This window comes from Hippichthys cyanospilos, chromosome 16, assembly GCF_059441005.1.
Source record: "Hippichthys cyanospilos isolate Australia breed blue-spotted pipefish chromosome 16, RoL_Hcya_1.0, whole genome shotgun sequence".
NCBI classification, from domain to species: domain Eukaryota; kingdom Metazoa; phylum Chordata; class Actinopteri; order Syngnathiformes; family Syngnathidae; genus Hippichthys; species Hippichthys cyanospilos.
The window spans coordinates 16,371,128-16,383,016 of record NC_142384.1 but is presented as its reverse complement, the minus strand read 5'-3'; the positions used below and the strand labels follow the sequence as shown (position 1 = coordinate 16,383,016).

The 11,889-nt window shown below is 41.1% G+C and overlaps 1 protein-coding gene across 3 annotated transcripts; it reads right to left on the bottom strand.

The window, feature by feature from the left end:
- Positions 1-625: 625 nt before the first annotated feature.
- Positions 626-10,784, bottom strand: LOC148410962 (phosphoribosyl pyrophosphate synthase-associated protein 2). 3 transcript variants are annotated; one of them, XM_088437422.1, is made up of 11 exons: positions 10,645-10,784; positions 8,759-8,919; positions 5,703-5,755; positions 5,283-5,349; positions 5,002-5,213; positions 4,783-4,898; positions 4,192-4,247; positions 3,958-4,106; positions 3,166-3,236; positions 2,950-3,096; positions 626-2,072 (listed from the first exon to the last, which is right to left on the bottom strand). In XM_088437422.1, exons 2-11 carry the CDS (start codon positions 8,839-8,841, stop codon positions 1,914-1,916), a joined length of 1,113 nt encoding a protein of 370 aa, XP_088293548.1. In that variant the 5' UTR covers positions 8,842-8,919; positions 10,645-10,784; the 3' UTR covers positions 626-1,913. The 3 variants fall into 3 exon arrangements, with proteins under 3 accessions (XP_088293548.1, XP_088293545.1, XP_088293547.1); XM_088437419.1 differs by lacking the exon at positions 10,645-10,784 and adding an exon at positions 9,037-10,024; XM_088437421.1 differs by lacking the exon at positions 10,645-10,784 and adding an exon at positions 9,037-9,690 and having other exon boundaries at positions 5,002-5,174.
- Positions 10,785-11,889: the final 1,105 nt, after the last annotated feature.

Sequence of the window (11,889 nt, the reverse complement as noted above, 5' to 3'; positions counted from 1 at the left end):
CAAAATGTGATACTAGCAAAAGTAACCACGCTGTGTGTATTGTGTGTGTGTGTGTACTGTATTTTCCGCACTATAAGGCGCACCTAAAAGCCTTATTTTTTATTTAAAAGCTGATGGTGCGCCTTATAATCAGGTGCGCCTTATATATGGATCAATATTGAGATTCGCAGAGGGGAATGAAGTGATAAAGCAAGCTTTACCTATTTGTGTGTTTACAGTTGAACAAGGTTGCTCACATTCAGTTATTATGCTATTGAGAGTTAAGAGTTATTATTGCTTTGAGTATTACTATATTGGGATTGAAAAAGTTTTAAAATATGTCATTAATTGAGGGTGCGCCTTATAATCCAGTGCGCCTTATATATGGAAAAGGTTTTAAAATGTCCTTAATTGAGTGTGCGTCTTATAATCCGGTGCACCTTATAGTGTGGAAAATACAGTACGTGTATTTATGTGTGTATAAAAAAAAAAAACTGGTTTATGTTAAATAAAACAGGCATGACCTTTTGGAGGGGCTAAAGCAAAATATCTAAATAAAAGTGACCTAATGCCAGCGGGTTTTTTCCACCCAAACAGATGAAAAAAAATGAAAAAGATGGTTTTAAAAACAACTACAACAGGAGAGTGTATTTTAATATTTATTCCATTAGTGCAGAAAATAAATACAAAATGTTTTTTGGACCACATCTGTCAAAATGACAAAGACCTGCTTCAGTCAATTTGTTTGCTAGAAAAAACAGCTGTAGCTTCCTAGCTTCTCTGATGGAAATGGATGAACAAGTGATCATCAACAACAAGCTTTTACAGATACAGTAATTACTTGGTTGGAAGAACATGTGACTCTTTAAGAGGGACAAATTGACATGGTCCCAGGACTTTGAACATCTTTGTGGCATTTGAGATCTTCACAACACATGGAGGTATCGAGTACATAATGGCACATTCTTAAACGGACGCGCTCTCGCAGCAATCGGAAGCCATGACAAAAAGCAATATGTTAATTCCAGTTCCTACTCAGCAAGTAGACTTGACCTCAGTTGTAACTATGGCGACAACACATGTAAGACTCAGTAGGATGGACAACAGCCAAAAACACAAATAACAGAAACTGAACTCAAAACAAAAAGCAGCAGGACGCTTTCTCAAGTCTGGTCAAAAAAAAAAAAAAACCTGATTTATGACGAGATCTTTCCTGAATAACTTGACCATCTGGTAAAGGATTGTATTGGTGAGTGTGTCCCGCCTGTAGGCACTGGCACACGTGGTACAATCGTTCTTTGAGGACATTCATCACTGACAAGTATCCCGACGAGAACTCAGTAGAACCCTTAGCTAGAAGTATGACACTTTCACCCCAGATAACTGTGGGTATCATTAAAAAAAAAATGCTCAATGCTAATATTGCTACAACCCCTGAAACATCGCCGATTCTGCAAGAAATTTGACGACTAAACTTGCTCAGCCAAAAAAAACAAACTGAAAAAAATCCTCTAATACACTATGCAGCAACTATAAATACGAGATAATGTGGAAAAAGTAGACAACGCTAAAAACTGGCACGAGTCAAAACACGGGAGTGAAAAACTACGTACATTTGACTTAAATGGAGTGCGTGGAGGGCACGGATCGATACACTGAAAGCAAAACACCATTATGTAGAAGTGTGTACGTTTGAGACTTTTGAGTGAAGGCCCAAATGAGTTGACTTTTTTTTTTTTTTAGTGAGTAGTGTTTGCGAACACCAAGGAAAAGTTTTGCTTCTGCAGTCATGTGAAATGTAGGTGGAGGACATCAATGTATGGGCGTTCTTGTACGTATTGCGTGTCTATATACAGTGCACACGCTTTGAGGTCTGACAAGGCAAATGGCATGTAACACGCGGTATGCGCATGTGTGTACCTCATGCGCACCGTTCAGTCGTCCACTCCTATGTTGCGGAAAAGATAGGACATGGACTCCCCGTTGTGGATGCGGCGGATAGCCTCCGAAAGGATCATGCTGATGTCCACCGTCTTGATCTTGGGACACTGGAGTTTTTGCAGCTCGTGAGGGATGGTGTTGGTCACCACCACCTTCGGGCCAACGAGCGAGAGGAAGTGAAAATGAGGAGAAAAGCCTTAAAGGGCCGTGATATAAAAAGTCCATTTTTTGGAGCTGTTGCCCATTTTCCAATGTTGGAATTCTCACCCGAAACACTCCAAAGAGTGATTTTCCTTGATTATGTTATTTTTCGCACTCGGCATCTAGTGCAACTTGTTGAGAATGGATGGGAGCTCCTCCCACCCGCGGTCCCCTCTCAAGGTTTCTTATTTTCCCCAGACGGGGTTTTTGCGTTTTTCCTTCCCCTTCGGGAAGCTTGAAATTCGCATATGACGGCGGGAGCAATTCCAACTCCCCACACCGCCCGCGCGAGATCAAACGCGTGCCGACTTTATCCGCATTTTTTAGTTTCGTTTTGGTTCCGGGGCTGAGGAGGGGAGATTTCGGGACGGGTCGTCCCAAGTAAACAACAACGTTTCATTTATTCACTGTAGAAATGCTGAGGTGGGCAAAATGTGTGTTTGGGAGCACGCAGCCAGGAAATTAGAGTCAGTAGTAAATAGCGGAACTATTGTTATGAACGCTGGGTTCCCACAGGGACTGATTTGATGGAAGGAACGGTTGTCAGCGAGCGCGGTATATCGACACCGCTTTGCATTTTAATGTCAGTAAAACGGCTGTTTTTGGCCCCGTTATTTATGCTTTTGGAATCGTCTTCATGATGATGGATTTATGAACCGCAAAAGGGTGCGACACGGTAAGAGCAAATGAACCGTTTTACTTCCTATTAGAAAGGAAACACCCTAAAATTCATATTCAATAAGAAATGAAATCACCAATGTGCCTAATGTGCTGCGGAAAGTGTTTTAATATCATGTCACGACAGGTGCTAAATGTGATCGCACGCACCTCGTCGATAGCCGACTCCTCGATGAATCTGGGGGCGTCGCAGGAGAGGATGCCGTGCGTCGCCATGATGAAGATCTTGTATGCTCCTCGTTCCTTCAGGGTCTCCGCGGCCGCCACGAAACTGTCAACGTCGTCGATGATGTCATCCTGCGCCACGGGAGATTGTGAGACCGCTTTTTCCTATTTGACCCAAAGAATGAGCTATTTATTTCTTACCACTATAATGGCGATGCGACCGCCTACATCTCCTACCACAGTGATGGGAGGCTTCTCCTTGGGAATCAACACTGGAGGTAGCAAGAAAAGAATGAGACCTGATTGCTAAGATCTGGTGTTTACAAGATAGTTGCGCTATTTCTAAAATGCATTTATTAAAACCATTAATCAGGTATTAAAATCTGACTGGTGAATTCTCATTCGTTGACTGCAAATGCCCAAATAGAACAAAGTATCACCTTGCAAATATAATTAACTATTCTTTTAAATACCCATTCATCATAATTGAGTTATGAAAATAATTACAAAAAAATATGGTGGCCAACAAGGGAAAATGCACTGTAGCCAGCTGAACGCTAAAAACACAGAATGACATAAAAGCAACGACAAAAAAACTGCAAACAAAAAATGTAAACACACAAAAAAACACCCCAAAAGATGCAATCAAAAAATTAACAAAACCGACGAAAAAACAAAAAGCAAATTTGTAAACATAAAAAAAACTGCAAACAAAAAATGTAAACACACAAAAAAACACCCCAAAAGATGCAATCAAAAAATTAACAAAACCGACAAAAAAGCAAAAAGTAAATTTGTAAACATAAAAAAAACTGCAAACATAAAATGTAAACACACAAAAAAAACACCCCAAAAGATGCAATCAAAAAATTAACAAAACCGACAAAAAAACAAAAAGCAAATTTGTAAACATAAAAAAAATAACGCAGCAAAAAAAAAATGTGCCGAAAACCACAAGAATTGTGAAATATGCGAACGTGACGGGGTTATTACATGGTATCTCCATGCTTGGATGAATGGCTCCAGTGGTCTTGACAGTGGGCGGCGAGTGGCGCCCGTCGACTTGGTCGGACTCGGCGTCCTGAGCTTCGCCGTGGATCACCGCGATCCCGAGGCGCAGGCGCTCTGCAAACGACTGGGCCCTGCACGCCACCATTTTCAGTCTCTTTTATCCAAACCCCAACAAAATAGAGAAAACTGTGAGCGGTTCTGAAAAGAGGAACCAACCTTTTGGCAGAAGCTGGTGATTTGGCCACAATCACGGCGTTCCTGTAGTCGGGGATCTGGAGGGACAAACAATACGCAGAGCGCACAAAAAAATAAAATAAAACACAAGAGAACAAAGGCTGCCAATACTTAACAAATCAGTATTAAAAACACAATTTCTCATTTATTTTTGGACACGAAGCCCTTGGGACACTTTTATTTTGAAGTTCTTCCCCGGAATGCATGTTGCAGTGACAGTGACTGCACGAACTGATCCTCTATCCTGGAGTTAAACCCAATGTAAACAAACAATAAACTGAAAATCACGCTCAATTGCAAAAAGAAAAAAATTACTTCGCGCATTTCTCGAATACGGGTCAACCTCGCCGATAAGTCAACCCCCCCCCCTTTTTTTTAACTGCAATTTGGGTGAATTTGACAAAAACGCGAGTAGAAGTCTACTCCTGACTTTAGTGCTTACGTACGATCGATCATGGCTGTCCGATGAAAACACATGGTGTGTTATTCCAATGAGAAAATGAACAGTACTTTGATGAAATTTTGCTGTAATATGAAAGAAAAGAACTGCGTTTGAATCCGATTTGGTAGTACCTCTTCTTGGATGTACTGCAACAAGAAGGGCGACGCTCTCAGGTTGTCTACGGGGATGTTAAAAAAGCCTTGAATCTCCTTCTGATGGAGATCCATGGTGATCAGGTGTGTAAGACCTACACAACAAGACAAGAGTACCTATTATGGTCTTGTGTTTGGTGTATATATTACGCGTACAAATTGTGAAGCGCTACAGAAAAGCAAATGTAGACGACTCACCTGCTTTACACATCATGGAGGCAATAAGCTTGGAGACGATAGAGCCCCTCTTTCTCATTTTACACTGTTTACTGTAAGGGAAGTAGGGGAGGACGCCTGTGATGCTTTTCGCGCAAGATGTCCTGCACGCGTACACCAGGATCAACATCTCCATGATGGTCGTGTTCACGTCTCTAGTCGGCCAAGAATTCCAGACAGAAGAGAAAAAGGGACTAAAACAACGGAGCATTTCAAATGAGGGGAACCCTTGCTGAAAATTTTGTTAGGGAGTTCGTTCCTACTTGGACACGGTCTGAATCACAAAAACATCCTTCCCTCGCACAGACTCTTGGATTTGGACACGTGTTTCTATGGGAACAAAAGAGGACACGGGAAGAAGAGAAGAGTGAGGCCTCAAAATGCCCTTCTCGTAGGCGGTGTCTCCCACACAAACGCACCACTCCACTGTGTGAAAATGCAGATGTTTGTACTCCAAAAATGTGCCTGAGGTTTAGAGCAAAAACATTTCGTTCCCAGAGGCATGTGGGAAACATGCTACACTTGACTTCAGCCTCCTTAGATATTCAGAACTTGAAAAATAGCCTATCAATTGGACGATATAATCAATCGTATATTTCCTTTCAAAACAACCACTGAGAACTACTCTTAATTGTTATAATTTTATAATTACACGCAGGTGTGTTAGTGAGACATTCGTTTACCTCTGTTGGCTTCCTGGTACACCTGCACCTTGCCAAGCTCCACCCCTAATCGCCTGAGAAAATATAAACAGTTAAGTCTTTCAATTGGCAATTTGGGGGCAGAAAACAAGATACCTGAGTCTAAATTATTTTGAAATATTTGCAGTCTGATTAAGAATCTTAAGTGGTAATATTAAGCATACGTTCTAAAGTTGCAAAAAAAAAAATCCCATAAACTACATGTTAGCATGCCATATTGGTGACGTTAACCAATTTTCCATATCAGTACAGGATCAACAAGACAATTTTTCATTGCTTTGCAGGAGGAAATAAGACATGCACTTATTCTCACTTCATCAAGCAAGCCAACAAATTACACTTGTCAGCTAACTGTAGCGGACACACCGGCAAACACAAATACCCCCTGGCTCCTAGCATAGCTGAACATTCGAGAATCTGCTGCCTATCGTAAGCCAGTACCGATAAGATTGTTTGCTAACACTTCTCTGTGATAACATTGCTTACTTTTTGCTTTGGCAAAATAGTGCTCCTATGCAGTCCGGCAGCGGGACTCTGGCTGTCACGTCGACATATTGGTTCAAATTTCCGAACAGCTGCGCAGTGCTCACAGGAATATTTTTGGAAGTGAGGCACTTTCATTTTCACACTTTTTCCAAATCAGAGCAGGAGACAAGGTTTGAGAAACTATGCGAGCTTCAGAGCGTTCACCCCTGCCAAGCGAAGCCAAAATAGTATGTCTAATAATATTATGTTAAACAATTACTTCCATTCTCCACAATCACAAACTGATTGTTTACATTGTTACCATAAGTCTCCCCCAGACCTTAAGGACAGCAATGGCTATGTAACCAGGGCCAACCCATATGAATAAATAAGGAGATTGGTGAACCGTACACACATTTCCGTCCGCTCTCCTCGCAAGTAAAAGCTACTTGTCTTCCATCTGGTTTGTTATTAAATGTTCCAGGTTACCTGAACCGAACACGTTTAACCATGTTACAATAATTACTCACCCTAAATAACTCCAAAGAGTTATTTTATTTCCTAAATCCATTGCTGGGGAGTCTTGCTTATTGTAATGTCACAGTGCGAAGGAAGGCCTTTGTACTGCCTCTATACCACTCACTATACACGCAGTGTGGCGTAAACACATTCCCACATTATCTGAGGATTGTGCCCACTTATTTTCATTCTCATTCCCAAATTGGGGAGAAGAGATTTTGCACACAGTTGGCAGAGTAAAAAGCCTTTCATTCGTAAGTCATAAAGTGTCAAAAATGTGTGCATGACAACGTCCGGACAACCAGCAGGCGCTTGTTGTAGTCAACCTTTCATGGAGGACTGCGTGGTGAAATATCGCCCAAACAAAATTGGAATTTCATTACGACCGAAAGCTGGCACAATTCCCACAGTTGAACACAATGTAGAGGCCGTAACTGCAAGTGGACATTAGCTTCATTGTATAGAAAATAACCATGTGCATTGGATGAATAGCACCTTTATGCTGTTTTAAGACCGCTACTTGATGGGGCATTTTTCTTCTGCTCCTAACATTTCTCAAAGTGAAGTATTGTTTGTGTCTACTTTTGAGTTTCTTGATGCTGTAAAATCGCAGTTGTGCATCTAAGTTTACATACCCCAAGGTTATGTTGGGATTCGCTTAGTCATTGTTTTGTGGCCGGTCGGCTTTAGAACGCTCTCATGAAGGGGGTGGGTCAACCACGCTGTGAGAGACGTCGTTTCAGCGAGAAATTTCATTTCCTGATTAGAAACGTCGCTCCAAATAAACAAAAAAACAACCTTATTTCATTAGAAATTAAGTCGGCAACTGAGTAAAATACTATGATACAAGTTCTTTATCAAAAAAATTTGACCGGTCACTTGGAAAACATGTAAATCTGTCCTTGAGTTAGACTGCCACCTACTGATTATAATTTGAACACCTAAAATCAGGACACGATTTAGACATGTTGCATTCTCGGGTAATATAGCCCTCGTTCTTTTTGGAACCTTCATAACTTTCTTTTAGGGCGCTCCATATGCTAGTATTTTTTTTTTTTATGAGAGCCTGCAACTTAGAAATTTAATGTTCATTTTTTAAGCACGCAAAAAGTATCGGCCCTTCAGTCAAAAGGCGGTAAAGCGACACAAAAAAATGGAACCGTAAGTCAAGAGGGTGTTTGCATATGTATAAGTGCGGTAACAGTGTCAAAGTACATTTCCACTTTGTCCCTTTTTTGAGTGGAAAATGTCTTTCTCCTTACCATAATCGAAACACTGCATGTGTCTGCATGAAAGGTCCGTGTAGAACACAGAGGAACAAAAATGGTTCCGGCAGAGCTTCAAGGTGGATATTTTTAGTCGACCTATTTTTAAAATCGACTGATTTTTTTCTTTTTCACAGCCCTACACAGAATCGAGTTCTTTTTTTGCTCTTTTTCTTTTGGAAAACTTGATGTGAGTCTCCAGTCCGTACATTTTGTGTTGACTGTCAACACGATGCGAGTACTAATTATACTGATGCCTCTAGTCAAGCAAGAGTTGTTCTGTCAACATTCACAGACTATGATGTCCTTGCAGGTGAACTTTCTTATCGCGAATGTGGGTAGCATTGCACCTAGCTGAATATTTTCGATACGGAAGCTAAAGATGACAACTAAGCTTTTCGTGAAAAGTTTGCTTAATTTGGATCTTTAAGACTGACTGGGACAGACTATACCATCCCACAGCTGTCAGATAAAGCTGAGTGCTGACATTTTGATGAATCGTCACTTTTTGTGACACTTTACTCACTTGTGAGTGGCACTGCACTGTCAACAGTACTGCTGACCCAACCATAAGCAGTAATTCAGGTGGAAAAAACCCCCCGCATCCGAGCATTTGTTTACAGGGAGAATCAATGGAAGGCATTGTTCTTTACAAGACGCTGCATTCTATTTCTGAGACAAATGAGGCGCCATATTTGCTCCATAAGGATTTGTTCAAGCAGAAAATGACATCTCGCTGCTCTTCCTGCAACGCTAATTGCAAATGTGTGAAAATTGTCATGTACTCACTCTGCAATCCTCTTGCCCAACTCGCGGCTAGACGGGTGCGAGTTGGCGGTGAAGATAACGAGGCCGCCCTTGGTGTGGTTCATGTCGCTGGGGTTTCGGCCGCTACTCTCCACACACTCAGGCAGAGGATCCCTGGGCACCCACGCTGCGCTGAGCCCTTCCTAGTACGTGAAAGGGGGCGGAGCAAACTTATTTGCCATTAAACAAACCAGCCCACGACCTGAAGGCCCGTGTTACAAACTTTATTGACATATTGCTGTGCACCGGCAAATGCTTACACAAAGTAAAATCATGTTAGCTGGCCTTCGAAACTGCGTGGTAACTGTGGACTATAACCATAAAATAAGCACACAAGACAAGAAAAGGCGTTATCGAAGTTAACGGTCCTATCACAGTGGGTTCTTCACCACATCATATGTCATTATTTGTGAGGCCCAAAGCTCGGGACACTAGGACCCCACATTTATTATTAATTCCTCCATTTTGTCGTCGTGATTTATTAAACAGCTCCATCAAACACCTTCTGATGTCGGCACTCTGAAATCACTCCACCGACCCCTCGGCTATTCAATGCGCTTTCTCACGTCACAGCAACGTCCCTTCCAAAATGAACTTTTTTCCACATCAAGGCACAGAACTGACTGCAAAACGCCACAGGGAGAATTAATCGGTTTGTCGATAGCGACTGCGCACTGCCAAGTGCAGTGTGAAGAGGGTTTTATACTCATTGGTGGAAATATTATGTAATGGCCGACCAACCACCAAACGCTCACTTCTGTTACTCATGTTCTTAATTTAGTTGGGGGAAGGGTGTCTCATGCTGGACACACAAACACAGCACTGTTTTAACCACTTCCCCAAAACAAGACATAAGGCTTAAAAACATTTGAAAACAATAGTTTCAATAAAATAACAATAAACAATAAAAATAAAAATAATAAAAATAAAAACAATAAAAATTCAACTACTCATTAACACTGCAGTTGGTAATATTTCAGCAAATCTTTAACATGAAACATTACCAAAAAAAAAAACTTGCATGGAGTTATTAATTATAGTTTGAAAGCGTGACGAGAATTGGCACAAGCAATCTAGAGCGTTTAAAAGCAGCCACAAGTGTTGCATTAGAAAATATAAACAATTTAATAAGATGACTTTAGCGTTGTAGGTAACAAAGGTCTGTCGCTCAAGAAAGAACACCCTCCGGCTATTTTTTTTTTTAATATTAGAAGAACGATGAGCGGAGCATTGCAAAAGGGAGGGACTTATCTAAATATAAACAAGCCACCTGACTATAACATTCAGGCAGTTGAACTCATTTGCTCTATTTCACATTAGTGGAAAATTCCCACAATTTATTTCTACTGGAAATAAGTGAATATTTTCGGGGTTTGTTTTGATTGTTTTTCTGCACACGTGAGGCGAGTTCTTTATGCATTTATACATGCATGCACGCAGAAAAAGAGCACAATACCACCGGACAACAAAAGACAAATAAACGGCGATGCGAACGAGTAATCTTGTGATTTTTCTGCCTAGAAATTACTCATCTACATTATTATCACAGGCACGACATTAGCTTCTCGGTGATGCTAAGCTAGCATCATAGCAACCGCGGTTTAGCGTTTACATTAGGCGTTTACTTCATTATGTAACACCGCTGAGAAGATTACGCTCCGTGGGTCAATTTTGTTTTAAAGACTGAAGTCAGATGATCTTAAATCAAACTTGCGACCAAGCGACAACGCGGGCTAACCCCGACCACGCGCTACAAATAACGACGCCGTCAAAAGGTCTTCAATGCAGCATCGATTTCCATTTGTGGTCATCGGGTCTCTGTAGTAAACAACAGTTCACACGAGACAAACCAGAATGCAACTTCTTACCAGTTTGCGTCGGCTTCGGTTACAGTCTTTTGTGATTAACGGAGTTCGATTGTTCAAGATCCCAACCCTTTTAAACCTGTCCCCTTACTCCATCTGCTTGTGCCGAACGCCGATCAGCTTGAGAGGACGTGCAGGGTCGACCAATCACTATGGAAAAGGCAATAGCTAAGATGCATTCAGGTAAGCTCGTAAACAATACTTTCACCTCGAGCTACTATCTATAAGCACATGCTATAATAACAGCAGTAGTAATAATAATGATTATTGTTGTTATTGTTTAATTACCTGTACTAAAACTACCACTGCTACTACTAGCTAGTGTTATATAGTGGTAGAGTATCTGGTACAGTGTCTGCATTTGGAGAAGGAAGAGTATGCAGAATATTGCAAGAATATTTAAGCCTATATTTTATTAATGACTTCAGTTTGTCAAGTCTAAAGGTGTGCACTGCATAAATGACCACTAGAGGGCAGTGTGCGTGAATGAATGCGCCACGAGAGTCCTTTCTGAAGAGAAACATGCAACAAAAATGGATGAACCATCGATAGTCGAATATTAATATGTTGTGTTAGAGTTGTTTCACGTCAGTGAAAGTGTCACCAACAGTACCAACCTGCTGATTTAAATGTATTTTTAATTGGGGCCTTGCAAATTTCTGACCTGTGTAGCACCACCCATATGCTACTTTGGTTTATATTTTTGCAAATTATATTAGACTAAGACTGCTTTTTTTTTGGATTTTGCACATGGGCAGTTTGTCGGTAGTTTGTCACCTCACTGAGTTATATCCTCAAATGTATGACAAAAGATTATGCTGCTATACACATGCGCGCATGGGAGCGTAAACACAGCCTTGATAGACAGCTAACATACTGCACATACATCAGGAATACCTGGCTGAACACTTGGGCATTATTTATTATAAAAGTAATGATATTACGAAAGAAGGTGTGCTTAATGTAATGTACTGAATGGAGGCAACATGCGTGGCGTTTCAGAGTCATTGTTTCAGAAACCGAACTGCATATTGTACACAATCTTGCTCAGTAAATTAAGCCCAGCAAAGTCCTGCTTTTTTACTTGTATAACCAAGTTTTACTTATGCTGTATTTCCAAGAGTACCAATTGCTAGGTTTTTTTTTTTTCTTACATAACTCGCTGGATGCGGGGGAGGCCGAGAACAGTATCCATGTACAGCTTACTGCCCACTGTTTGAACACACACGGGCAAACGAAGAGAGGGGC

Bases quoted from the DNA above. Each gene is read 5' to 3' on its own strand.
- LOC148410962 (XM_088437419.1), bottom strand. The intron at 5,756-8,758 runs GTGAGTACATGA...ATATTTTCTCAG, and splicing joins TTGGGCAAGAGGATTGCAGA to GCGATTAGGGGTGGAGCTTG. The intron at 3,097-3,165 runs GTAAGAAATAAA...CCCGTGGCGCAG, and splicing joins GTCGCATCGCCATTATAGTG to GATGACATCATCGACGACGT.